At 44.2% G+C, this 27,022-nt stretch overlaps 1 protein-coding gene across 1 annotated transcript in view; it reads left to right on the top strand.

Moving 5' to 3' along the window:
- Positions 1-27,022, top strand: part of DMD (dystrophin) — a 2,981,380-nt gene that overhangs the window by 1,139,615 nt on the left and 1,814,743 nt on the right. Inside the window, exons 22-24 of the mRNA XM_040336499.1 lie at positions 836-981; positions 8,083-8,295; positions 25,737-25,850. Coding sequence (XP_040192433.1) covers positions 836-981; positions 8,083-8,295; positions 25,737-25,850 — 473 coding nt within the window. The remainder of the gene's footprint in view (positions 1-835; positions 982-8,082; positions 8,296-25,736; positions 25,851-27,022) is intronic.

The raw sequence follows: 27,022 nt of genomic DNA, 5'->3' as shown, positions 1-27,022 counted from the left end.
TAGGTATACATCAGCTTTTTTTTTTATAAAGCACAGGTGCTTTACATCTGACAGAGTGGATAATATAATGATCAGTTAGTTTTGAAGCAGTGGGGAGAGAAGCAGAGCGGCACTAGTGTGAGCTGACAGGCAGGTAGGGAAGGGGGGAAGAGGACACAGGAGAGCTGCAGATAGCAGTGTACAACTGAGACACGGACACTAACCAGGGTGTTAGGTTTTAGCAGCCATGATGTATACTGGTCAACGTACAGAGGGCAGGGTAGAAACTGGCAGGATCAGCAAAAATACACAGCATAAGCCACATACAGCACAGCTGTTGCTAAGAGATTTAGTCTTCTAAGCACTTTAGTTCATAAAGCATTTCTGTCAGTTAAACAATCTGTAAACATTTAATTGTCAGATCACATATAAATTCCAAGTTTATTATAACATGTTTAATTTTTCTCAAATAAAGATGTTAAAATAGAAAACCAATTAGGCAAATATTACAAATATTAGATAGTACTCATAATATATTTAGAAATATTAATAGGTTCTGTATTTCCCTTTCTATCAGGGAATTTAAAAAGTACCTTGCTGTGATTTGTTAATTTATAGATTTGTAATACTGTATTTTTTTGCACAAACTGCCAGAGACTGTGTTTTTGCTTTTTCCTATGCAAAGAAAATATAAGCTCTCTAGTGTCACATAACAAAATGATTTTGGGCATTATAGCAAACATTGCTTTTTCACTAATATGTTTGAATGGTTGCAATACCAGGACCGTGCTTTTCATAGCAAATACATAATTATGATACAATTTGCCTAATATAATACTTGAAATGTTTTTGTTAGTTTTAGACAGTTTACCTCCAACACAATACAAGGAGAAAATGAGCACTATCCTTCTGTGGATCCAGCAGTCTGAAACCAAACTTGCTATACCTCAGGTCACTGTTACTGAATGTGAAATCATGGAACAAAGACTCAGGGAGCTAAAGGTACGTAATCAAAGGTTGCTTTTCTATATTGTTACAAGGCAGTTTACAGTACTGCATACTAAAGCAGAGATTTTTCATCTTTGCTGCATAGCAGGGCAGTTCAAAACAGGAGCAATGATGCACTTTATGAGACAGACTTACTATGGGATAATAACTTGATTCATAAATCTCCCGTTCTGTGCTTAAAAGTAGCACTGTGACAATATAAAGCATGCCACTGAACACTTCATAGGTGGGCATGTACCTAGAAAACTGTTCCAACTAATTTGAAAAATCTGTTGCAGATGTTTGCAAAACTGTTACCGCTGCAGGGTTAGAAAACACATAGGGACCTCCTGTGCTAAATAAAGTAACCTGATTTTTTACTAAGAAGGTGTCTGATTCTGTTGTAACATTGTTGATAGATTTTATTCTGTTTGTGATACAATAACTTTTTCTAAGTTGAACTATAACTGCTGAACTTCTATAGTATATAAAACAAACACCATCTAAGTGAATGTATTAAACGTATAAGGGAAATGCACTGGGAGAAAAAATGTGTCAGCTTACCAGAAGGTCTTAGGGGTTTAACTGATTCACAAGCTTAGCTGTGTTTGGATGTGAAGTCATATTAGAGAGTGGTTCAAAAGAGCATACTTATCTAGGAGCTTTAATACTGTGGCTCAGATTCACAAAGATGCATATCTCCAGATATGCCGTCGTAAGTCCGAATGGCCGCCGTCGTATCTATGCGCCTGATTCATAGAATCAGTTACGCATAGATTTGGCCAAGATACGAGCGGCGTAAGTCTCCTACGCCATCGTATCTTGGGGTGCATATTTACGCTGGCCACTAGGTGGCGCTTCCATTGATTTCTGTATCGAATATGTAAATGAGCAAGATACGCCGATTCACAAACGTACGTACGCCCGTCGCAATTAGTTACGCCGTTTACGTAAGACATACGCCGGCGTAAAGATAAAGCAGGTCTCTAGGTGGCGCAGCCCATGCAAGGTATGGATGTTGGAACAAGCGTATCTTTTTATGTCTTTTACGTAAGTCGCACGTGAATGGGGCTGTGCGTAGATTACTTTCACGTCACAGGCATTGAGCCGGCGTATCTTTGGGCGTAAATACGACATGATACTGAGCATGCACGCGCATGTGCCGTTCGTTCGAACATGCATCCACATGGGGTCACGCTTAATTTAAATACAACACGCCCACGACCTGCTTACTTTGAATTACGCTTACACCGGCCGATTTATGCTACGCCACCGTAACTTAGGACGCAAGTGCTTTGTGAATAAAGCACTTGCATCTCTAAGTAGCGGCGGCATAGCGTAAATAAGATACGCTACGCCCGCACAACGTAAAGCCACCCTACGTGAATCTAGGCCTGTATCTCTAATAATAATCAGCCCTAATTGATGCCATTTCTGTTAAATCCATAGAGGAAGATTCTGTCTTTCACAAGGTGCCTCCTAATCCTTTGGTTAAAAAAAAAAAACAAGCTAAGAGATCCCACTAACACCCCTTTCACACTGGGTCGATGCAGGCCTTACCGGTAAAGCGATGCTAGTTTTAGCAGTGCTTTACCGCTGTTATATTGGTGCTTTTCGGCCACTAGCAGGTGACTTTCAACTGCTAGTGGACGAGGCAAGGGTTAAATGTGCCCAATGTTGCGGCTCTGCCAAAGCACTTTGTAGGCACTTCCGTAGCGCTGCCTATTCATTTATTCATTTTAATGGGCAGGGCAATTTGGGAGTGGTGTATGCACTGCTTCAGCACTGCCCCAAAGATGCTGATTGCAGAACTTTTTTTCCTGTCCTGCAAGCGCACCGCCCCAGTGTGAAAGCACTCGGTCTTTCACACTGGGGTGGCTTGAGAGGCGCTTTTCATGTGCTTTACAGGTGCTATTTTTAGCTCTAAAACTCTTGAAAAGCCTCTCCGTGGAAAAGGGGTCTGAAAGAGAGAGACAGGCAGGGCCGGACTTACCATTGGGCTTGACTGGGCTCAAGCCCAGGGGCCCCACCCAATAGGGGGCCCCCTTTAAAAAAAAAAAAAAAACATTTTTTTTTTTTTTTTTTTTTTAGGGGTCCGGAGGTCCCCAGGGCCCCGGACGGCAACCCCCCTTTTTTGTATTTATTTTTTGTAAAAAAATGTTTTTTTTTATATATTTTTTATTTTTATATATAATATATATATATATATGATTCATTTTTATTAAAAGGCCTTGAGGTCCCCAGGGCCCCGGATGGCAACCTCCCTTTTTTTATGTATTTTTTATAAATGTTTTTTTTTTATTATTAAAGGGCCCAGAGATTTATTTTTTATTTTTATTAAAAGGCCCAGAGGTCCCCAGGGCCCCGGATGGCTACCCCCCTTTTTATATATATACAGTGATGAAAATAAGTATTTGAACACCCTGCTATTTTGCAAGTTCTCCCACTTGGAAATCATGGAGGGGTCTGAAATTGTCATCGTAGGTGCATGTCCACTGTGAGAGACATAATCCAAAAAAAAAATTCCAGAAATCACAATTTATGATTTTTTAACTATTTATTTGTATGATACAGCTGCAAATAAGTATTTGAACACCTGTCTATCAGCTAGAATTCTGACCCTCAAAGACCTGTTAGTCTGCCTTTAAAATGTCCACCTCCACTGCATTTATTATCCTAAATTAGATGCACCTGTTTGAGGTCATTAGCTGCATAAAGACACCTGTCCACCCCATACAATCAGTAAGAATCCAACTACTAACATGGCCAAGACCAAAGAGCTGTCCAAAGACACTAGAGACAAAATTGTACACCTCCACAAGGCTAGAAAGGGCTACGGGGAAATTGCCAAGCAGCTTGGTGAAAAAAGGTCCACTGTTGGAGCAATCATTAGAAAATGGAAGAAGCTAAACATGACTGTCAATCTCCCTCGGACTGGGGCTCCATGCAAAATCTCACCTCGTGGGGTCTCAATGATCCTAAGAAAGGTGAGAAATCAGCCCAGGACTACACGGGAGGAGCTGGTCAATGACCTGAAAAGAGCTGGGACCACTGTTTCCAAGGTTACTGTTGGTAATACACTAAGACGTCATGGTTTGAAATCATGCATGGCACGGAAGGTTCCCCTGCTTAAACCAGCACATGTCAAGGCCCGTCTTAAGTTTGCCAATGACCATTTGGATGATCCAGAGGAGTCATAGGAGAAAGTCATGTGGTCAGATGAGACCAAAATAGAACGTTTTGGTCATAATTCCACTAACCGTGTTTGGAGGAAGAAGAATGATGAGTACCATCCCAAGAACACCATCCCTACTGTGAAGCATGGGGGTGGTAGCATCATGCTTTGGGGGTGTTTTTCTGCACATTTAAGGAGAGGATGACCGGGGCCATGTATTGCGAGATTTTGGGCAACAACCTCCTTCCCTCAGTTAGAGCTTTGAAGATGGGTCGAGGCTGGGTCTTCCAACATGACAATGACCTGAAGCACACAGCCAGGATAACCAAGGAGTGGCTCTGTAAGAAGCATATCAAGGTTCTGGCGTGGCCTAGCCAGTCTCCAGACCTAAACCCAATAGAGAATCTTTGGAGGGAGCTCAAACTCCGTGTTTCTCAGCGACAGCCCAGAAACCTGACTGATCTAGAGAAGATCTGTGTGGAGGAGTGGGCCAAAATCCCTCCTCCAGTGTGTGCAAACCTGGTGAAAAACTACAAGAAACGTTTGACCTCTGTAATTGCAAACAAAGGCTACTGTACCAAATATTAACATTGATTTTCTCAGGTGTTCAAATACTTATTTGCAGCTGTATCATACAAATAAATAGTTAAAAAAATCATACATTGTGATTTCGGGATTTTTTTTTTTTTATTATGTCTCTCACAGTGGACATGCACCTACGATAACAAGTAGGAGAACTTGCAAAATAGCAGAGTGTTCAAATACTTATTTTCATCACTATATATATATATATATATATATATATATATATATATATATATATATATATATATATTTTTGTTTTCTTCTTTATTTCTTCTTTTTTTTGTAAAGGCCCCCCCGCTTCTCAATTTGCGGCAGCCCCCACGCTTCTCAATTTCAGGCGGCAGCATCCCCACCCCCCCTAGGTTCTCTGCTTCAGGGGGCCCATGCCTTAAGCTGTGCAAGGGGCCCCAAAATTCCTGATGGCGGCCCTGCGCATACCTCCCAACACGCACGGATTCTGTGGGACTTTCCCCCCCGCTCAACAACTTCAATTCGCCCCCCCCCGCTCAACAACTTCGATCCCCCCCAATTCTCGGCTCCAGGGGGCCCCTTCAACACTCAAGCCCAGGGGCCCCCACCACCCTAAGTCCTGCCCTGGAGACAGGGCAGTTTGTTGCTGGAAACATAGGGGTGAATTTACTATAGACAAATAGTGCATTTTGGAAGCACACTTGCACTCATTTTCCCCAGAGCTTAGTAAATGTGGTGAAGCTCTGCTGATTCCCATCATCAAATTTTGTGCAAGCAAAACATTTTTTTTTCCTTGCACATGATTGGGTATTCTTTAAAAATTGAAGCTTTGCCACATTTACAGAAAATTAATGCACCTGCAAAGTGCACAGTCTATTTGCCTTTAGTAAATTAACCTAATAGTGAAACATGTTGCAGTGAGTTTTAAACAACTTAATTGAAATGATCTTTAAAGCCAAGAGTGTAGGACAGATCACTAACCGGCTTGTTTTAAATAGATTGCTGCTTATTTGCAAGGTCTATGCACCAAGAGCAAAAGTTAGGTATAGAAGCAGTAACATTGTTTACCATGTGGGACCCACATTGATTAAAGCTTTTATGCCTTCTGTATTCGGATCACTGGTAAGTGTGGCTTTTGCATTGCTCTAAAAAGAGCAGGATCTATGGTTACCTGGAGAGTGTCCAATGAACTACTTTTTGAAAATCACTATTATGCCAGGTGAAGCAAACGAGACAGAAAATGTGTTTTTCTTTTAATGTTAGCTCTTATTTTGTTCTTCAGCCAGGGCTGTAGTCATAGGTTTGGCTGTACAGTATTTTGTTAATAATGATGTCGTTCTTCAGCCAAAACTATGTTCAAAGGTATGGTTGTTATTTTTTTTTTAATGATGCCCTTTCATAAATGCTTACCCCTTAGATCACCACCAGCCATACTATGTGAAAATTGTATTATAACTTTAAAAAAGCAGACTACAATATTAAAATTAATAATGTGACTGATGTATATGCATTGGACTATAAGATTGCCCAATGAAGGACTGATGGTTTCATGTTTCCTGAGCTGTACAAACTCTTATAACTTACCTCTTTTACCATGTTAACCTAGGTACAAATAAACTAGAAGTTAAAAACTGGAGATGTTACAATTACAGTATCTGTAGTACACTTAACTAATATACTATGCATTGACACTACATCCGACTTGGATTCCCGCCAATTCTAGATGCAGCGTTTGGTATGAATCATGAGGGGGAACTCTACGCCAAATTTTAAATAAAAAAAACGGCATGGGTTCCCCCCCGCGGGCATACCGGACCCTTAGGTCTGGTATGGATTGTAAGGAGAACCCCTACGCTGAAAAAACGGCATGGGGGTTCCCCCACAATCCATACCCCCCAAATCCACCCCAATGCATGAGAAAAAGGTGTACTACTGTTTTGGACTGGACCAAACGTCCTTACTTATATCTGCCCCTGGCCTAATTCGGCATGAATTGTGTAAACTAAAGAAAATCACACTGACATCAAGGTTCAGGGTAAAGATACATTTGTTTATTGTTTTCTCCTTGTCACGACCTATATAAGCGTCTGGATATGTGTCTTAGGTAAGGCATATGCAAAACGAAGTACTGTAACCGTGTGTAAGCATTCAGCTGACTATGTCCATATAGGGTAGCAATCGATCATGGTCATATAGAGTAACTTACTTCCAAGATATTGATGTTATTGAGTAAGGTAGTAAGCAGTAGCAATAACATATATATCACATATTGAAATAGGCATTTTATCGTAATACCTTAATCACATCTATTACACTACTGCAAGGAATCATGAGAGTGGAATGAGCCAAAAATAAGATGGCAATGAGTTGTATTTGGACTGGATTACATGCAAAATATTCAATATTGTGTGTTATTTAACTTCTGTGTAGAGCATACCAGTGAGCAGAGTCAACGCCAGTTGTGCTTTTTAAGGGCTTGTTGGCCCACTTTTATTAAAAAAAGAAAAACAGAATTCCCACGCAAGGGGTTTCAAGTTGCTACAGCAGTAAAATGATGATCAACAGAAAATGCAGAGCCACCTGGCTCTCTTCAGAAATACTGCTGTTTAGGCTTTACACTTCAGCCCTCTTGGCCATGTACCAAAGTTCCTGTACAATCACTGTACCTTCTCTCAGCTTCCGTGCTGCTCAGCCCACAGCTTTGGGCCTTCAGACTATAGCATGCTTCTCCCTTGCAAGCCTGCACTCTGGCTTCTCCCTTGCACTCCTCGGAAAGGGTGGGGCCCAGAATCCTAGTCCCTGACTCTGCTATAAGCCCAGGACCCACCTGCTCAATCTATTAGCCAGATCCCTGGCCATTTCCAAAACCCGGTCCCAGGATAGGAGATTCCATCCCACCCATATCGCTATGGAATCTCCAGGCTCCAGGTCCCCAAGTGACTTTTACAATCTTTGGAGGAAACTGATCAGTCAAACAGATTCCTCCACATTAAATAACCCTGAAACCCCTCAACCTGCCTATTTGAGAATCCTGGGTGACAATTACCAAAGATAGGGAACTGTACTGACACAATATATACATATATATGTGTGTGTGTATGTATGTATGTATGTATGTATGTATGTGTGTGTGTATGTATGTATATATGTATGTATATATATATATATATATATATATATATATATATATATATATATATATATATATATATATATATATATATATATATATATATATATAAAAATGTGTGTGTGTATATATATATATAATGTACTGACTTTAAATACATTTTTAATCATAGTAAATAGTAAAAGTATTTTGTAGCATGATACTATAAATAAATATCTGTATGATTGTCTAACCATCTTTATTTTGCTTTAAACAGGCCTTACAAAGTTCCCTGCAGGAGCATCAGGCTGACATGAATTATCTCAGCAAAACTGCAGCGGAGTTATCTAGAAAAGCACCTACTGATGTCAAACAAAAATATAGGGCAGAAATTGATCAAGCCCAGAGCCGTTGGAAGTCATTATCAAATCAGCTAGCAGGACAATGCCAAAAATCAGAAGAGTTACTAAATAAACATAGACAGTTTCAGGTACTCTTGTGATTATTGTTAACTATTCTTATTTTGTCTGTTTACTACATATTTTTTTAGTTTCAAAATTGCTGTACAGATGGTGTAAAAGGGAAGTGGTGTCGTCTATAGCTATAATATGTTTCATTTTTATCAGCTGGCTATTGGAGATGTAAACATACACCTTCACAATATTGATACCATTATTCACTAACACAATACCTAAAGGATTTCTATGATCACAGAATAAACTTTCATTTTTGTAACAGCATTGTAATAGCAATACACATAACAGTCATATGTGGCAATCCAATATACTGTAAACTTACTTGATAAGTCTCCTTTCATGTTATGAGTGCTGCCTGTCTGCTGGTCATCTCTTTCCACTACTTCATGAATTCCCAGCATGCTTTGCAACTTCTCCTCTACGGTACCTTGCTGCCTGCAGGCTGTGATTCATGTACTGACTTTTTCCCCTGAAACTCCTTCTCAGCATCTCTATAGTTCAGAAGGCAGGCTCTGTGAAATGTGGGACACATCAGTGACTACTTATAGGGCATAGTAAATATGTCACAGAATTAAAGGTAATTGTGTGGGCATCATCACAAAGTGTGTTTCCAAATTTCAGTATTATTCAGAATAATAGACGTAGGCTAGTAATAATGGAAATTTAATGTGGAAATTAATATATGATATTACATTTTGACCATAGGTGCACTTTAAAGCAGAATTCCTGGTATGGCATGTTTTTATATGGTTACATAAGACAAGGTGGAGAGCGTGACATCACTACCTTACATTTCCACCTTGTCCAATCAGAAAACACATTGCATTCCAATACAAAGCTTTCTCTGAATGGATAAATATGTAAAAACAAATCAACCAGCGCAAGTCAACCCTAAAAACAGCAGCTGGAACACTGAGGGTCAAAATATCAAATCCCCAATAGTAAATGAATAAAACAGCAGTGCAAATAACATAAAAACAATACTAAAATATAATATGTTATGGTAAACAGTCCATAGTCTTCACATAATGCTCAGCAAACACCATAAGTGTTCAATGGTGATTTCTTATATAAAATAAGGTGACTGTGTGACAACCTCCCGCGTCCCACGTCCTGAACGCTGATTCTTGTTGAACACACTTCGTTTTTACTCTTCGTTTTGCTGCTTATTCCTTTGCATCGAATGCATTACTTGTAAGTGTACCTTTTTTATTTGGAATAAATGTTCTTTAAGCATACGGAGAGCACTAGATGTTATTGCTTCTTCTTTTTCTTCTATGTACCCAATTATTTGGATTTGATGGTGAGAGTCTGAGAGATATAACCAGCCACCAGCACACACCCATCTCAGTGTACAGCACACACAGGGATCCTGTCTAACCATCCCAGTAAGGGAACTGCCTGTGAGACTGTGAGACCTAAATGATTTGTTCAGGGGTCCTTATCCCGAGGTGAGCTGCTAAGAGTATTATTGGTGGAGGTTGTCGCACCTTATTTTATATAAGAAATCACCATTGGACACTCGTTGGTGTTTGCTGACCATTATGTGAAGACTATGGACTGTTTACCATCATATATTCTATTTTAGTATTGTTTTTATGTCATTTGCGCTGCACTGCTTTTTTATTAATTTCTCTGAATGGAGCTTGTGCCAAGAGACTATCCTCATGTGTTCATAATGCAGCAGGAAAGCCACATGGTACTGGATCCAAAATGGTGCAGATCACTGGAGTAGTGGTGTCTACAACAGTGATTATCAGCTTCTAGAGGGATTCCACAGTTATGGTATATGCATAGTTACACTAGTCCAAGCTGGACCAAAGTAACTGTGTTAAGAATTGCCATACCTGGAATTCTTCTGACATATTATGGCTAAATACCCTTTATGTGCTGCTGCTCTTCCGGTTACTGTGACCTATGAATATCCAGCTACAAACCTTTCTCTCTTTGACCTCCTGTCCTTAAGATGAGGAAATAAAAGGAAATATTTTAGATTTCCCATCAGAAGACAATTCCCATCTTAGAGAGTTGTCACAGGAACAGATATCTCCACTGGAAGTTTTCCTCTCATCAGACATTTGTAAAATTTAGGATTTCTCCTCCTCACTTTCTTTTAGTGATAATTGGTCATTAAAGCAATCTGAGGAGTTAATTTCCCTGGTGGGAACAGCAATAAAAACGTCACAGAAAGTCCAATCCTTTCCTACATCATAACATCTCTTTCTGCAGCTGGCTGAGGTAGTCTACCCTGATACAGTGTTGCCAAGTATTCTTTTGTTTTTATGTCAGTATAGCAGAGAAGCACTCAGGTATGGGACTAGAATGTTTTTTGTAGACACTATAACTTTTGCGCAAACCAATCATTAAACGCTTATTGCTTTTTTTTTTTTTAAACAAAAATATGTAGAAGAATACGTATCGGCCTAAACTGTGGGAAAAAAATATTATATATTTTTTGGGGATATTTATTATAGCAAAATGTTTCGTTTTTTAGCACAAAAAAAAAATTGCAGAGGTGATCAAATACCACCAAAAGAAAGCTCTATTTGTGGGAAAAAAAGGATGTACATTTTGTTTGGGAGCTACGTCGCACGACCGCGCAATTGTCAGTTAAAGCAATGCAGTGCTGATTCGCAAAGAGTGGCCCGGTCTTTAACCTCCCTGGCGGTATGGTTCTTTCTGGTTTTAGGTGCTGAAAGCGGTACCATTATTTTGCAAGGAAATTTGGCGTTTTACATTGTAGGCCTGTAATTCTTAGGAATAACTCACTTAAATCTGTTCAAACAAGAGTCTAGTAGACATCTCGGGTATGATAAAGTTTGAAAAACAAAATCATAAATTATAATATAATAAATAACTATAAATAATTATAACAAATAATAATATAATTATAATAAAAATTATTCAATAATGTAATCAAATCAAAAACACTGAAATTTGCTCAGTTGCAGAATTGTCGCTGTCATTACTTTTATTTTTTAATGACAAATTTTCCCAAAAATCGCTATCGCACAATTCTGCAAGTGATTATAATTTATTATCGCTGTTTTTTAGCTGCTCTAAAACCATTTTTGACATTAAGGGACACTTTTTGGTTGCTATGGACAATCTCCAGTTTCCAGGCAGAAAGAACAGTTTTTATTATACAAAAGTACATGTAGGGCACTGGGCAGACCACTAGGGACAAGGGGGGTGTGTATTTTTTACATACAGTACTGTAATCTGTAAGATTACAGTATACTGTATGTAATGTTTTTTTTTTTCTTAATTTGGCGCCGTTCTCCGCCCCTGTGCGTCGTAACGTTGCAGGGAACAGAGATCGGCGGCACACAGGCACTGTGTGAATCGAGCGAGGACGCCGCTCGCTCACACAGCAAGGAGGCATCGCAGGATCCAGGGACAAGGTAAGTAAGCCATGCCTGTGGACACTGTGAGGCGATTCCGAGTCTGGCTCGAGGATACCGCTTTTGGTACTGAAATCTTACCCCGAGCCTGACTCGGGAATACCGCCAGGGGGGGTTAACCACCAAAATGGTCCGGGGCTGAAGTGGTTAAACATAAATAGTGTTGCTGCACTTAAAAAGTGTGCATTTTATTCTGTAATTTGTCCTGTTCAAAACAACACAAAAATTATGATTTTGGTACAAAGCATTGCAAAATTATTTACACATACATTTTGCGCTTTTTTCAGTGTGCTGCTTGTCAAAGGTGTAAAAATATTAATACATTAAGCAAACAAAAACAGAAAAAAAGTTTAACTATTAGTTAAAATAAATAAAATAAAATAGAAAATAAATCACCAGGAAAATTACAATTGAATAGAGACAGAGAATACTGAGTTAATTAGTGCTGATTAGAGTAAACTGAGGGCTTAATAAGGGGTTCAACAGAGGAACATTTAAAGGGGTTATAAAGGTACCATTTTTTTCCCCTAAATAGCTTCCTTAACCTTAGTGCAGTCCTCCTTCACTTCCCTCATCCTTCAATTTTGTTTTTAAATGTCCTTAATTCTTCTGAGAAATCCTCACTTCCTCTTCTTCTGCCTGTAACTCCACAAAGTAATGCAAGGTTTTCTCCCTGGTGTGGAGTGTCGTGCTCGCCCCCTCCCTTGGACTACTGGAGAGTCAGGACGCTCTCTATGTTGCAGATAGAGAAAAGAGGCTGTGTGTTAGTGGGCGTCCTGACTCTCCTGTAGTCCAAGGGAGGCGGAAAGCATGACACTCCACACCAGGGAGAAAGCATTGCATTACTGTGTGAAGTTACAGACAGAAGAACAGGAGTTGAGGATTTCTCAGAAGAAATAAGGACATTTAAAAGCAAAAAAAAAAAAATGTAATTGTCAATGATGCTTTAACTCTCTTCATCTGCAGATCATAGTTCATCCCTTTTGATCTGTAGATAAATGTAGCACTGACCCCCGAAGGAGCTGCTGGTTTAATTTGGGCCTGCACTCTACTAATAAACCCCACTAACTTGGCTCAATCCCCTTGGCACAGCTGTGATGCAATGCAATACAATACAATGTAAGACAATACAAAATACCTGTATTATAACCCCAGGATCCACTGACTGCACTTGGAGTGAGAAAAACAGTACGCCACAACAACTGGATACTTAACCAGAGATATATTTTACTGTGAAATATGCAAAGAAGTTATTACAGTAATTGTGCTGTCATCCCAACGTAAGACGACAGCACAATTGATTTAAACATAAGCTATTTGAAAACAGTATACATAAACATTTTATACCTGGGAGCTCCCCCTACTTTATTAGCTATGCGTGAGATCTCACTTAAAGTACTTGGTCTTGGATCTTCTTTTCTTCGCTAGCTAAAGTGATTTGTAATCCACAGTTTTGAGGAGTCAAATTGAAGTAAAAATGCTCCTAGTGTAACTGCAACAACTATTTTAAAATCGCTTGAAATGTCAAATTAGATAGGCCTCAAGCCTTCTCAGTTTCAGTTCCTCTGTGGAACTATAAATCCCAGTGAGGCCTGTATATGAGTCTAACTGCGTGTAAACTTAGCAAACTGTGGGTCGTGACCCGCTCACCCACTGGATCAGAGCTCCGGGTAATAACTTTTGTTCAGGGTCCTGTGACTGCAACTTGCTTCTCTGTCAGCTCTGTTCAGCTCCGCTGGATGGATCCGGTTCTCTGATGCTCGGATGAGTGTCTCTCGGTCTCTGCAATCCGGCCACTGTCCTCTAGCTCTCCGAGCTCAGCCTTCCCTCCCCAGCAGCTCGGCATCCGCATCCAGAAGGCTTTTTGTTTACACTCCTGTCTCCCCTCGTCTCCAAGGCAACCAAAATACTAAACAAAACATCTCTCTGCATTACCAGTATTTGGTCACTAGCTCCAAATACTTAAACATAGCAATGTCCATAGACGTTGTATTAAAGTATGCAAACACACATCAATATACAAGAATGTCAGCGCTACACACTCCCCCTACTTTATCTCTTTGGTCCTCCAAAGAGGTTCAAATTGCTAACTCTATTCTGCATTTTAGCCTCTATACGGTTATACAATACAGACAGAGGAGCTTCCCACCAATTGTCATATGATGGGGAGCTATCCTGTGCACTCACAGCTGATACTACTGTGTCTGGTACAGATGTGCCAAGGGGTGAGGTGGGGTTGTCCCTTACTGAATCAAAAGTAGAGGGACCAGACAGTTCAAGGTTTCTTTTGCTGACAAACTGAGATGCTTCAGAGCATTCGCCCAATGTATCATAAGTCAGTCTGCGTGGTGGGCGAATGTCTCTCTTTGCTCTTTGCACTTTCGGGGTATCCATTCCTTTTTGACAAATGTCGTCATCCCTCCTCTCAGTGACTAAAAATGGAGAGTAAATAAGAGTACTGGGCTCTTCTGCAAGATGAGTTGCCGGCACAAATTCTGGGGCCTCTGCCCTGAGAGTTCCGTTATTATCCTCCTCTACTTTTGAAGAGATATCAGCATCTGTTTCTGAAGTTTCCGGAGGCCACAGCCAACTCATCTCCACTTCCTCATCTTCATCTGTAGAGGGTGCAAGCTGAGATCTGGTTATTGGCCTACACACATCGGTGGATGTGGATGGGAATTCCTCCTCTGTGCTTATCCTGACTGCCTCAGTGAGAGGTAAAAGGTGATTCCGATGCCAGGTTTTTATTGGCCCAGTGTTTCCTTCTGGCTTGATTTCATACACTGGGAGCCCTGGAAGCTTCCTACACACAACATAAGGCTGTGATCTCCAACGATCAGCCAACTTATGCTTGCCTGGGATGCCTAGATTCCTCAGCAAAACCCGGTCACCTGGTTGAAGATCTTGAACTCTTACTTTCAGGTCAAAGTTTCTCTTGTTCCTGTTGACTCTGGAGTTCGAGGTGGCTTGAGCCTGCTCGTAAGCTATCTTCAGGCTCCTCCGCAGCCTGTCCACATACCCTCTATGGGAGGTCTCTGATGTGTGATCCAAGGAGGAACCAAAAGCCAGGTCCACTGGTAATCGGGCTTCACGGCCGAACATCAATCTGTAAGGTGAATACCCAGTGGTGTCACTTTTGGTACTGTTGTAGGCATGAACCAGTGCAGTAATGTGTTTACTCCAATGGGGTTTCTGTTCTGCAGTCAACGTCCCCAACATATTCAGGAGAGTCCTGTTGAACCTTTCTGGTTGAGGGTCCCCTTGTGGGTGATAAGGAGTAGTCCTGGACTTTTGTATGCCTAGTAGATCCAACAGTCTTTTTATTAATTTGCTCTCAAAGTCCCTTCCTTGGTCCGAATGTATCCGTTGAGGTAAGCCATAATGGACGAAGAACTTTTCCACGAGAGTCTTTGCTACTGTGGTTGCTTGCTGGTCTCTAGTAGGAAATGCTTGGGCATAACGGGTAAAGTGATCTGTTACCACCAAGATGTCCCCCTGCCCACTCAGATCGGATTCCAAACAAAGAAAGTCTATGCAGACCAGGTCCATTGGTCCCTGGCTCTCCAAATGGCCCATTGGGGCAGCCCTCTGGGGCAATGTCTTTCGTTGTATACACCTGAGGCAGGAATGACAGTAACTCTCCACTTCTTTCCTCATGTGAGGCCAGTAGAACCTGTCCCTTACTAGTTGGAAAGTCCTCTCGGCTCCCAAATGACCATGATGATCGTGTAAAGCAATCAGTACCCTCTCTCTGTGCTTTTCCGGCAGGAGCAGCTGCCACTTTGCTTCTGGATCATCAGAGGGGCCCCTTCGGTAGACCACCCCTTGTTGCAACTGCAACCGATCCCATTCTTTCAGTATCAGCCGGGCTTCCTTCTTGGGGCTCTTCTGCAGCACATCAGACTGTTGATGTTCCAATGCCTTCAGCACCAGCCCACACAGTGGATCTTCCTCCTGATCTCTCCTGAGATCCTTTCTGGATAGCTTGGGGAGACCCTCTTGTACAACCTGGGAGACGTTGCAATAGCACCTGGGTACTCCCGCTGAGGATACTCCCACTTCTTCAGCTCTGGCCCCACCTCTCCCGTGTAGACATGTCCCTTCACAAAGGGCTCTTACCCCCTCTGGAGTAAGTTGAGTCCAGTCTTCTGATGGATTTCGGGGGTCATGAGGCCTTCTTGATAGAGCATCCGCATCTCGATTACCAACCCCTGGTCTGTACTTCAGGCTGAAGGTAAATGCCGAGAGAGCGGCTAGCCACCTGTGACCGGTGGCGTCCAGCTTTGCAGTGGTGAGCAGGTATGTGAGGGGGTTGTTGTCCGTCTTTACCACAAATTCAGCCCCGTAAAGGTAATCCTTCAACTTGTCTACCACTGCCCACTTCAGAGCCAGAAATTCAAGCTTGTGAGTCGGATAGTTTCTTTCGGCAGGAATCAAACTTCTGCTCACATAGGCGATCGGCTGCAGATGCCCTCCATGCTCTTGATAGAGCACTCCTCCCAGTCCGTCACGGCTGGCATCCACATGCAACTCGTATGGTTTGGCAGGGTCTGCATAGGCCAAAACCGGAGCAGTGGTAAGGCTCCACTTCAATTGTCTGAAGGCTTCCTCACATCCTGGAGTCCACTGGTCCTGGATGGACTCTTTCTTCCTTCTGGGCCCTTCTTTTGACTTCCTTGACTGATCTGGGCTTACACTAACTTCTTCCTGTTTCTTCAGGAGCTCAGTGAGTGGGTGGGCTATTTTAGCGAACCCCTCCACGAACCTTCTGTAGTACGAACAGAAGCCTAAGAATGACCTGAGTTCAGTCATGTTGGTGGGCCTTGGCCAAGAAGTGACAGCTTCTAACTTCTTGGGATCGGTTGCCACTCCCTCTTCAGACACAATGTGTTTCAGGTAATTCACTGAGGGCTGGTAGAACTGGCATTTTTCCATAGAGAGCTTCAGACCTTCATCATGAAGTCTCTTCAGGACCTTCTCCAGGCGTTCTTCGTGCTCTTCCAACGTTCTTCCAAATACTATGATGTCATCCAGGTAAACTAGTACTTCAAGTAGGTTCATGTCACCCACTGTTTTTTCCATCAACCTCTGGAACGTTGCTGGGGCCCCAGACAGGCCTTGCGGCATCCGGTTGAACTCAAAGAATCCGACTGGGGTGATAAAAGCGGTCTTCTCTTTGTCTTCAGGGCACATGGGGATCTGATAATACCCACTCTTTAAGTCCAGCACACTGAACCACTTCGCTCCCGACAGGCTCTGCAGAGCATCCTCTATCCGAGGTGTGGTGTACTGGTCAGGAATGGTCCTCCGGTTCAGGGTCCTGTAATCGATACATAGGCGTAGGGACCCGTTCTTCTTCCTGACCACCACTATTGGGGAGGCATAAGGACTCCTGGACTCCCGGATAATGCCAGTCCTCTTGAGTTCAGCCAGTTGTTCCCTCAAATCTTCCAGATCTCCCAATGGGATTCCCTAACCCTTTCACAAAACGGCTTGTCTTCCTCCAGTCGAATTTGGTGGGTGGCACTCTTTGCCAAACCCACATCAAATTCACTTTTTGAGAAAGCTGCCCTCCATCTCAGAAGTTGGGCTTTAGCTCTTTCTCTCCATGCAGGAGTAAGAGGCGTATTCTTTGGGCAGAATTCTTCTACAGAGATTTCTGCTGCTGGTTCTTCCGTCGAACCACATGCTGCGACTGGAGTTGCTGGGCTGACCTGTCTTAACAGTAGTCTGGCTGGCACCCTCACTGGCACAGCTGCTGTGTTGCGGACACTGACTGGAACTTTGCCGTGAGTCCTCTTCAATGCCCTGGTGGGCAATACTTCAGGGATAAGTTCTAACCCCTTTTTTTCTTCCTGGCTTGTATTTTCAAGGACAATGAAAGGACCTGTTTTTTTCCAGCTTAACTTGACGGAGGCTCTCAGGCAGACTACTTCACCCGGCTGGACTAACCTCATTTCCCTATCCAGGAGCCAGATTTTTCCCACTCCCTCTTCAGGAGCCTCTTCCTCCTGTCTAAGGTCTCGGTATGTCTGGGCCAACATTGGATGTATTTTAGTTGGGAGGGTCCCCTTCTGCAGCACAAGCGGTGCAAGTAGCCTCCTCACCAAGTTAGTGTTCGTCCCAATGATGAGGGAATTTTTGTCAGCCCCTGGGGACGAGGGCACACTATGGCCAAGGTGTCGAAAGTCTCAGCCTCTCCTGCTGTACTTGGGTCGAAGGTGAGTCTGACCGGCAGGTAACCATCATATGGGAAGTTCTGGGTGCCTAATCCCCATATCTCTAGTTCCTCCAATTTCTGTAACGGCAGGTGCTTGAGATGTCTGTCATAGAAATCCCTGTAAAGCAAGGTTACTTGGGCTCCAGTGTCCAGCAGGGCTTTCGTATAAATCCCCTCTACTTGGATGGGAACAATTGGGGAGGGTCCCACTAGCTTGGGGGGAAATCCACTGATTGCAGTACCTTTGACCTGCCTGGTGGCTTGTACCTTCGCCTTTGGGGGTCTCTCTCTTTTCCATCCTGGCTTGTTGGTGACCTCAGTGGTCAGGGGTATATGAGTCGGTGTGGAGTTCGCTATTGCAACCGGGCGCCCAGTTGACTCCTTCACTGGGGACCTCTGAAGTTTTTCCCCCAGTTGTTTGGATTTTGTTTCAGTTACTGGGCTTGGGCACACTCGCCTGAGATGTCCTACTCCTCCACATTTGAAGCAGACTCTCTGTGTTTGTTTCATAGGATGATTAATGGTAGGAGTCTCTGGAGCCTTGAGTGGCAGGACTACTTCTGTCTGGGGTTTCACCAGACGAGTCATCAACATGGTCATCATTTCCAGTATTTCTTTCTGGGTCTGGAACAGCTTCTCCAGTTCAGTCCAACCTACGGGTAGGTGGTGAATAGGTGAAAGCCATGATCCCTGTTCAACGCTTGTTGCCAAAACATTAAGTTCCTGAGTGTCTGAGGGGACACCTATCTGCTGTATTTTAGCACTTGTGGTGCTAGGAGGTTGAAGTTTCCCCTGTTTTTGGTCCCTCTCAATCTCCATTTTATCCGCTTCATTCACTTTCTCAATGAGGACCTCATCCGGAGTTGAGGGATCTTCCAAATACTGCTTCAGTTGTAGCTTGATATAGTCACTCCTCAATCCCGTAGTCACAGATCTCCTAAATTTCCTCTTAACTAGCTCGGCTCCAAAATGCTCTCCATTTCCTTCTTCCTTTGATGTGAACAGCAGGCGGTCCTTGAGCTCAATGGCCTGAAATAGGAAGTTCTGAGGAGTCTCTCTACTATCCTGTGTCATATTTATCAGTCGATGAAACAGCTCAGTGGCATCTTCCTCCTCATAATAGCTTTTCAGTATCCTCTTTAGCTGGTTCAAGGTCAATCCACTCTTCCTCTCCAACATGCCCCTAACACTTGAACCTGGGCTGATGGCATGGATTACAGCGTCTCTAATTTCCGATTCCAGATATCCTTTCTGTAGCCCCAACTCTATTTGGTGTAGGAGGCTGGTGTAGGACAGTTTGTCCTTCTGCCCTCTTTCTCCTATCTGGCCGTCAATGTGGAAATCCTTCCGGATGGTTACTACCTGCAAGCGGCCCTGAGTGCGTTTCTTCAGTACCTTCCCAGTGTTGGGCGTTATCTGGCCATCTTTCTGGTCCTCCAAAACGACACGTAACCCATTAATGCATTCAGCTATCATACTGGAGGTCTCCTGAAACCTCTCCTGTATGTTACAGTATTGTCGCTTCAGGTCAGCCAGCTGTCGTTCTGCCAGTGATTTAACAGCAGCCTCTGCTTTCCTGTCTAAAGGTTCTAACTGCTTTTGACTGGGAGAGCGCCCTTCATGTTTGCTGGGGTGTGTCAGGTGGAACTCTGTCTTTTCGGACAATTTTATACTGGCACCGTGGAAGTTTTCAGGGACATCCCGTTCCCACTCTATCAGTGCATAGGTGCAGTCGGTCCCAGGATCGGGTTTCACTGCGACCACGTAAGCCTTTCTGTCCGGGGACAATGCTTGTACCACCTCTTTAATTAGTTTCATTCCCCAGTCGCTCCCTGGAAGTTCAATGACCACGCTCTCTTCTGAGCGTGTCCCTTCTGCTTCGCACCATTGGACTACTTTGATGGGGTCCATGATAGCGTGAAGGGACGGGCTTGCTTGTAGAGTGACAGGAATCCCGGACGAGCCCCCACGTGTAGCACTGACCCCCGAAGGAGCTGCTGGTTTAATTTGGGCCTGCACTCTACTAATAATCCCCACTAACTTGGCTCAATCCCCTTGGCACAGCTGTGATGCAATGCACTACAATGTAAGACAATACAAAATACCTGTATTATAACCCCAGGATCCACTGACTGCACTTGGAGTGAGAAAAACAGTACGCCACAACAACTGGATACTTAACCAGAGATATATTTTACTGTGAAATATGCAAAGAAGTTATTACAGTAATTGTGCTGTCATCCCAACGTAAGACGACAGCACAATTGATTTAAACATAAGCTATTTGAAAGCAGTATACATAAACATTTTATACCTGGGAGCTCCCCCTACTTTATTAGCTATGCGTGAGATCTCACTTAAAGTACTTGGTCTTGGATCTTCTTTTCTTCGCTAGCTAAAGTGATTTGTAATCCACAGTTTTGAGGAGTCAAATTGAAGTGAAAATGCTCCTGGTGTAACTGCAACAACTATTTTAAAATCGCTTGAAATGTCAAATTAGATAGGCCTCAAGCCTTCTCAGTTTCAGTTCCTCTGTGGAACTATAAATCCCAGTGAGGCCTGTATATGAGTCTAACTGCGTGTAAACTTAGCAAACTGTGGGTCGTGACCCGCTCACCCACTGGATCGGAGCTCCGGGTAGTAACTTTTGTTCAGGGTCCTGTGACTGCAACTTGCTTCTCTGTCAGCTCTGTTCAGCTCCGCTGGATGGATCCGGTTCTCTGATGCTCGGATGAGTGTCTCTTGGTCTCTGCAATCCGGCCACTGTCCTCTAGCTCTCCGAGCTCAGCCTTCCCTCCCCAGCAGCTCGGCATCGGCATCCAGAAGGCTTTTTGTTTACACTCCTGTCTCCCCTCGTCTCCAAGGCAACCAAAATACTAAACAAAACATCTCTCTGCATTACCAGTATTTGGTCACTAGCTCCAAATACTTAAACATAGCAATGTCCATAGACGTTGTATTAAAGTATGCAAACACACATCAATATACAAGAATGTCAGCGCTACACAAAAATACACAAAAAGGTACAAATGATACAAATTTTTCAAAGTAACTTTCTGTATTTGCAGCTGAACAATGTTGTTGATAAACATTGCCAGCCTGTTTTTTTTTTTTTTACAGCGTCTGCTGCCAAGCTTCTTTGTGTACTGTGTGCAGCTCTCATTACCTATTTATCAGCGTATAACACACACTTTTTTACCCTTTAAATCAAGGAAAAATCGTGGGTGCGTGTTATACACCGACAGCATACCTGGGGGGGGGAGTAGGGGGATGAGTGCCGCTGGAATTTACCGAGCCGTCATCTCCTCTCCAATCGGCTGTCACGTCACACACACACGCAGTCCCGCCTCCGCCACGGCTTTGGACCAGTGTTCTGTCTATCACAAGAGCTGGTCCAATGCCGATGGCAGAGGCGGGACTGTGTGTGTGAGAGCTGAGTAAACAGGAAATGACAGCTCTGTGATTTTCCAATGTTCAGGTTGATTTGATAATAGATGGTGAGGCTGCAAATGAGACTAAAATAAAACGGCAATAATCAGGCTGCATTCATGCATTGATGGGCTGCAGATGGGCATTAATCAGGGTGCAGATGGACATTAATCAGGGAGCAGATGGACATTAATCAGGCTGCAGATGGACATTAATCAGGGTGCAGACGGCCATTAATCAGGGTGCAGATGGACATTAATCAGGGTACATATGGACATTAATCAGGCTGCAGATGGACATTAATCAGGGAGCAGATGGACATTAATCGGGGTGCAGATGGACATTAATCAGGGTGCTGATGGACATTAATCAGGCAGCAGATGGACATTAATCAGGGTGCAGATGGACATTAATCAGGGTGCAGATGGACATTAATCGGGCTGCAGATGGACAATAATTAGGCTGCAGATGGACATTAATCAGGCTGCAGATGGACATTAATCAGGCTGCAGATGGATATTAATTAGGCTGCAGATGGACATTAATCAGGGTGCAGATGGACATTAATCAGGGTGCAGATGGACATTAATTAGGCTGCAGATGGACATTAATCAGGCTGCAGATGGACATTAATCAGGCTGCAGATGGACATTAATCAGGCTGCAGATGGACATTAATCAGGCTGCAGATGGACATTAATCAGGGAGCAGATGGACATTAATCAGGGTGCAGATGGACATTAATCAGGCTGCAGATGGATATTAATTAGGCTGCAGATGGACATTAATTAGGCTGCAGATGGACATTAATTAGGCTGCAGATGGACATTAATTAGGCTGCAGATGGACATTAATCAGGCTGCAGATGGACATTAATCAGGCTGCAGATGAACATTGATCAGGGTGCAGATGGACATTCATGGGCACTGACCCTTAGATTGCTTCAAAGTTGTCTATTTTTTCCTGAAAATTCCCTCTTAAAATTGGGGTGCGTGTTATACGCCGGCGCGTATTATGGGGTGCGTGTTATACGCTGATAAATACGGTAATCAGAGCTCAATTGCTGGGTACTGAAACAGGAAGGGATCCTGGCAGCAGGGCAGAAGGACTGGGTGTACTAGACATGCCCTGTACGATGATGACATGTTTTTTGGCATTTGTCTATGGGACCAATTTACAGATGCATATAAGCTTGCTTAAAATGTCAATTTTGGGGATTTTTTTTCTGTGTTTTTATTTTTGTTACAAACAGTTGAAACCACACAATTACATATTTACTGCAGAAAGGTTAATTGCCAAAGAGAGTGGATGCCATTGTTGATAACAATGGCTATCATTATCGGTCATTAGTTACAGTATGACCAAATAAGGAAAAATGTAAGATTTAAAAAATGTTATGTTCTTGGATATAAAATAAATCACAGCTCACTCACAACATGGAAGGGGGAAGAATGAACCGAGGGCCAGATCCTCAAAAGAGATACTCCGACTTAAGTGCTGTTCAGTCTGTGTGTAACTTTGGAAACGATCCTCAAAAGGCTTTTTCCAAAGTTACACAGAAGATCCGGCATGTGTAATTGATTTACACTGCCTAATTTTAGGATGCAGTACCGCATCCGCCGCTGGGGGCATTTCGAGTCGAAATGCCGTTGCTAGTATGCAAATTAGCACTTAAGGCGATCCACAAAGCTTTCTAGCTTCTTTTTTGCGCCGTAAGTGTTATTTTGCAAGTGTAAAATTAGGGCTCGTTTTACAAAGTGTAAAGTTAGTCACACCTTGTAAAGGCCCATTGCAGCGACGGCATTTGGTATGCTTTCCCGAGGGAGAACTCCACGTCAATTTGTAAAAAACAAAACCGGCATGGGTTCCCCCCCAGGAGCATACCAGGCCCTTAGGTCTGGTATGGGTTGTAAGGGGACCCCCCCTACGCCGAAAAATTGACGTAGGGGGTCCCCCTACAATCCATACCAGACCCGTATCCAAAGCACGCTACCCGGCCGGCCAGGAAGGGAGTGGGGACGAGCGAGCGCCCCCCCCCCTCCTGAGCCGTGCCAGGCCGCGTGCCCTCAACATGGGGGGGTTGGGTGCTCTGGGGCAGGGGGGCGCACTGCGGGCCCCCCCACCCCAGAGCACCCTGTCCCCATGTTGATGAGGACAGGACCTCTTCCCGACAACCCTTGCCATTGGTTGTCGGGGTCTGCGGGCGGAGGCTTATCGGAATCTGGGAGTCCCCTTTAATAAGGGGGCCCCCAGATACCGGCCCCCCACCCTAAGTGAATGGATATGGGGTACATCGTACCCCTATCCATTCACCTGGAGGCAAAAAGTAAAAGTTAATAAACACACAACACAAGGCTTTTTAAAATAGTTTATTATTCTGCTCCGGACGCCCCCCCTGTCTTCGTTATTAGCTCAATTACCAGGGGGGGCTTCTTCTTCCGCTCTCCGGGGGTCTTCTTCCACTCTCCGGGGGTCTTCCGCTCTCCGGGGGGGCTTCTCCGGACTCCGGGGGGGCTTCTCCGGACTCCGGGGGGCTTCTTCCATCTTCTCCCCTCTTCCGCTCTTGACTCGGCGAACCCCGGTTCTTCTGCAGCTCTCCGGTGCCTTCTTCTTCAGCGCTGGCTGCCTGCTATGTTTGTGTGTTAGCTCGATTTCAAACAGGCAGCCGGCGCGGTCTTCTGTGGCGTCAGGGTCTTCTGGTCTTCTGTTCTTCCGATGTTGTCTCGTCGCCTGTTGTTGCTGTAATGATGGAAGCGCGCCTTGCATCCCATTTATATAGGCATCACCGTCCCATCATGCTCCGGTAGGTACCCACGTGGTGGGTGCACGTGGGTAGGCACCCACCACGTGGGTACCTGCCGGAGCATGATGGGACGGTGATGCCTATATAAATGTGATGCAAGGCGCGCTTCCATCATTACAGCGACAACCGGCGACGAGACAACATCGGAAGAACAGAAGACCAGAAGACCCTGACGCCACAGAAGACCGCGCCGGCTGCCTGTTTGAAATCGAGCTAACACACAAACATAGCAGGCAGCCAGCGCTGAAGAAGAAGGCACCGGAGAGCTGCAGAAGAACCGGGGTTCGCCGAGTCAAGAGCGGAAGAGGGGAGAAGATGGAAGAAGCCCCCCCGGAGTCCGGAGAAGCCCCCCCGGAGTCCGGAGAAGCCCCCCCGGAGAGCGGAAGACCCCCGGAGAGTGGAAGAAGACCCCCGGAGAGCGGAAGAAGAAGCCCCCCCTGGTAATTGAGCTAATAACGAAGACAGGGGGGGCGTCCGGAGCAGAATAATAAACTATTTTAAAAAGCCTTGTGTTGTGTGTTTATTAACTTTTACTTTTTGCCTCCAGGTGAATGGATAGGGGTACGATGTACCCCATATCCATTCACTTAGGGTGGGGGGCCGGTATCTGGGGGCCCCCTTATTAAAGGGGACTCCCAGATTCCGATAAGCCTCCGCCCGCATACCCCGACAACCAATGGCAAGGGTTGTCGGGAAGAGGTCCTGTCCTCATCAACATGGGGACAGGGTGCTCTGGGGTGGGGGGGCCCGCAGTGCGCCCCCCTGCCCCAGAGCACCCAACCCCCCCATGTTGAGGGCACGCGGCCTGGCACGGCTCAGGAGGGGGGGGGGGCGCTCGCTCGTCCCCACTCCCTTCCTGGCCGGCCGGGTAGCGTGCTTTGGATACGGGTCTGGTATGGATTGTAGGGGGACCCCCTACGTCAATTTTTCGGCGTGGGGGGGTCTCCTTACAACCCATGCCAGACCTAAGGACCTGGTATGCTCCTGGGGGGGGAACCCATGCCGATTTTTTCTTTGAAAATTGGCATGGAGTTCTCCCTCAGGAATGCATGCCGCTGTCATTTTTTTTTCCCCGACGCAACTTTAAGCCGTCGCGATCCTCAAAACTCGGCGTAACGTAACTTCGCGCATGCGCAGTACGGCCGACGCGCATGCGCAGTACGGCCGGCGCGGGAGCGCGCCTCATTTAAATGGGACTCGCCCCATTTGAATAGGAACGCCTTGCGCCGGCGGAATTTTAGTTACACAGCCTGAATTTTCTAGATAAGTGCTTTGTGGATCAGGCACTTAGGTAGAAACTTTAAGCCAGTGTAACTTAAATTGGATTTTTTAAGTTACGTCAGGTTTTTGTGGATCTGGCCCCACATACTCACCTTATCTGTTATAGGTATTCCATTTCACTCACAGAGCAGAGCAGTGGGAAAAAAAGAGAAGGTGGGCTTGTGCAGCTAGGGGTGGGAAGGGATAGGATAACCTTTTGTTTTGCTCTGCATTGCAAATACATAAAGATATACTGTATGTAAAGGAGAACTAAATGAATACTGACCACTGAAGGCAGAAACACTATAAGCATGTATTTAACTCTTTTTTACCAAAACAGAATGATATCAAAACATTGAACAAATGGATGGCTGAAGTGAATGTTTTCCTCAACGAAGAATGGCCAGCCCTTGGAGATTTAGAAGCACTTGAAAAACAACTAGAACAATGTAGCGTAAGTAGAACATTCACTGGAAAGCAACATGTGATATGGGAGCTTTTGGGACTGCAAATAAAATGTTCCTAAGTTTGAACTCAAAGTTAAAGTGACACTAAATTCTAGTCAAGTATTCCTAGCTCAAAAAAGTACCTTCTATTGCTCTCACCCTCCTCCATATCTCTAAATTGCCTTTTTTTCTGCTGTGATAAAACTTCCTGCTAGAGGGTGGCTACATTTGTACAGGGTCATAAGGTAGTGGATGTGTATGGATCATTTTTATACACTAAGGCCTCTTCCACACAAGGCGGACTCCATCGCTCCCGCCGACTCAGCGGGAGATCTCTCCACTGATCTCCGCTTAGCCGGTGGATGACAAGTCCCTCTCTGCTCACTGAATGGGGAGGGGCTTGTGCAGCGCCGCTGTCTCCTATGGAGAGATCTGATGAAAATGGACTGCATATCCGTTTTCATCAGATCTCACCCGATTCGATCCGTCATGGACGGATGGGGACGTATCGCCACCGGTCTGATTTTAGCAGATCAGATCGGGTCGGATGTCAGCGGACATGTCTCCACTGACATCCGATGCTCCATAGGACTGCATGGAGCTGCCGTTTAGGTCCGCCGTCAAAACTGACAGGTGGACCTGAATGGTCCGACCGTGTGAAAGTGGCCTAAGGATATAATTTAGTATAAATTTAAGGCTGCTGTCATCTTAATATATACAGTATTTATTCTTGGTTGCTGGTTCCATTCCTTTATGTTTTTTAACTACATTATGTGGTAAGAAGTTTATGGACACCAGGCCATCACAGCTATGCAATATGGCCAAAAGTACATAGAAGCCATTTTAAGTTATGGAGGTTAGCTGTTTCCAATAAGGAACACTGCTAATGCTTCTACATACTAACACAGATTAGACATCTGTGTTTTCAGTCTTGCTACAAGTTTGAGGAAGGACTTTTCTGTTCCTGCATGACTATCACCCTGTGCACGAAGCCAACTCCAGTGGCCTACAGAAAGCCTTTACCTCAACCCTATTAAACACTAAGGATGAGCTCCAGCGTGTTCCAGCGTGTTCGCATAGTACACGTGCAGAGCCCGCCAGGAAGTATGCACGGTGCTGCGCTAATCAAAGTCAGGGAGACATTTCTCGATGCTCGGCTGCAGAGATCGGGAAATGTCTC

Source organism: Rana temporaria, chromosome 2 (assembly GCF_905171775.1).
Source record: "Rana temporaria chromosome 2, aRanTem1.1, whole genome shotgun sequence".
NCBI classification, from domain to species: domain Eukaryota; kingdom Metazoa; phylum Chordata; class Amphibia; order Anura; family Ranidae; genus Rana; species Rana temporaria.
This window is presented reverse-complemented; position numbering and strand designations above follow the sequence as displayed.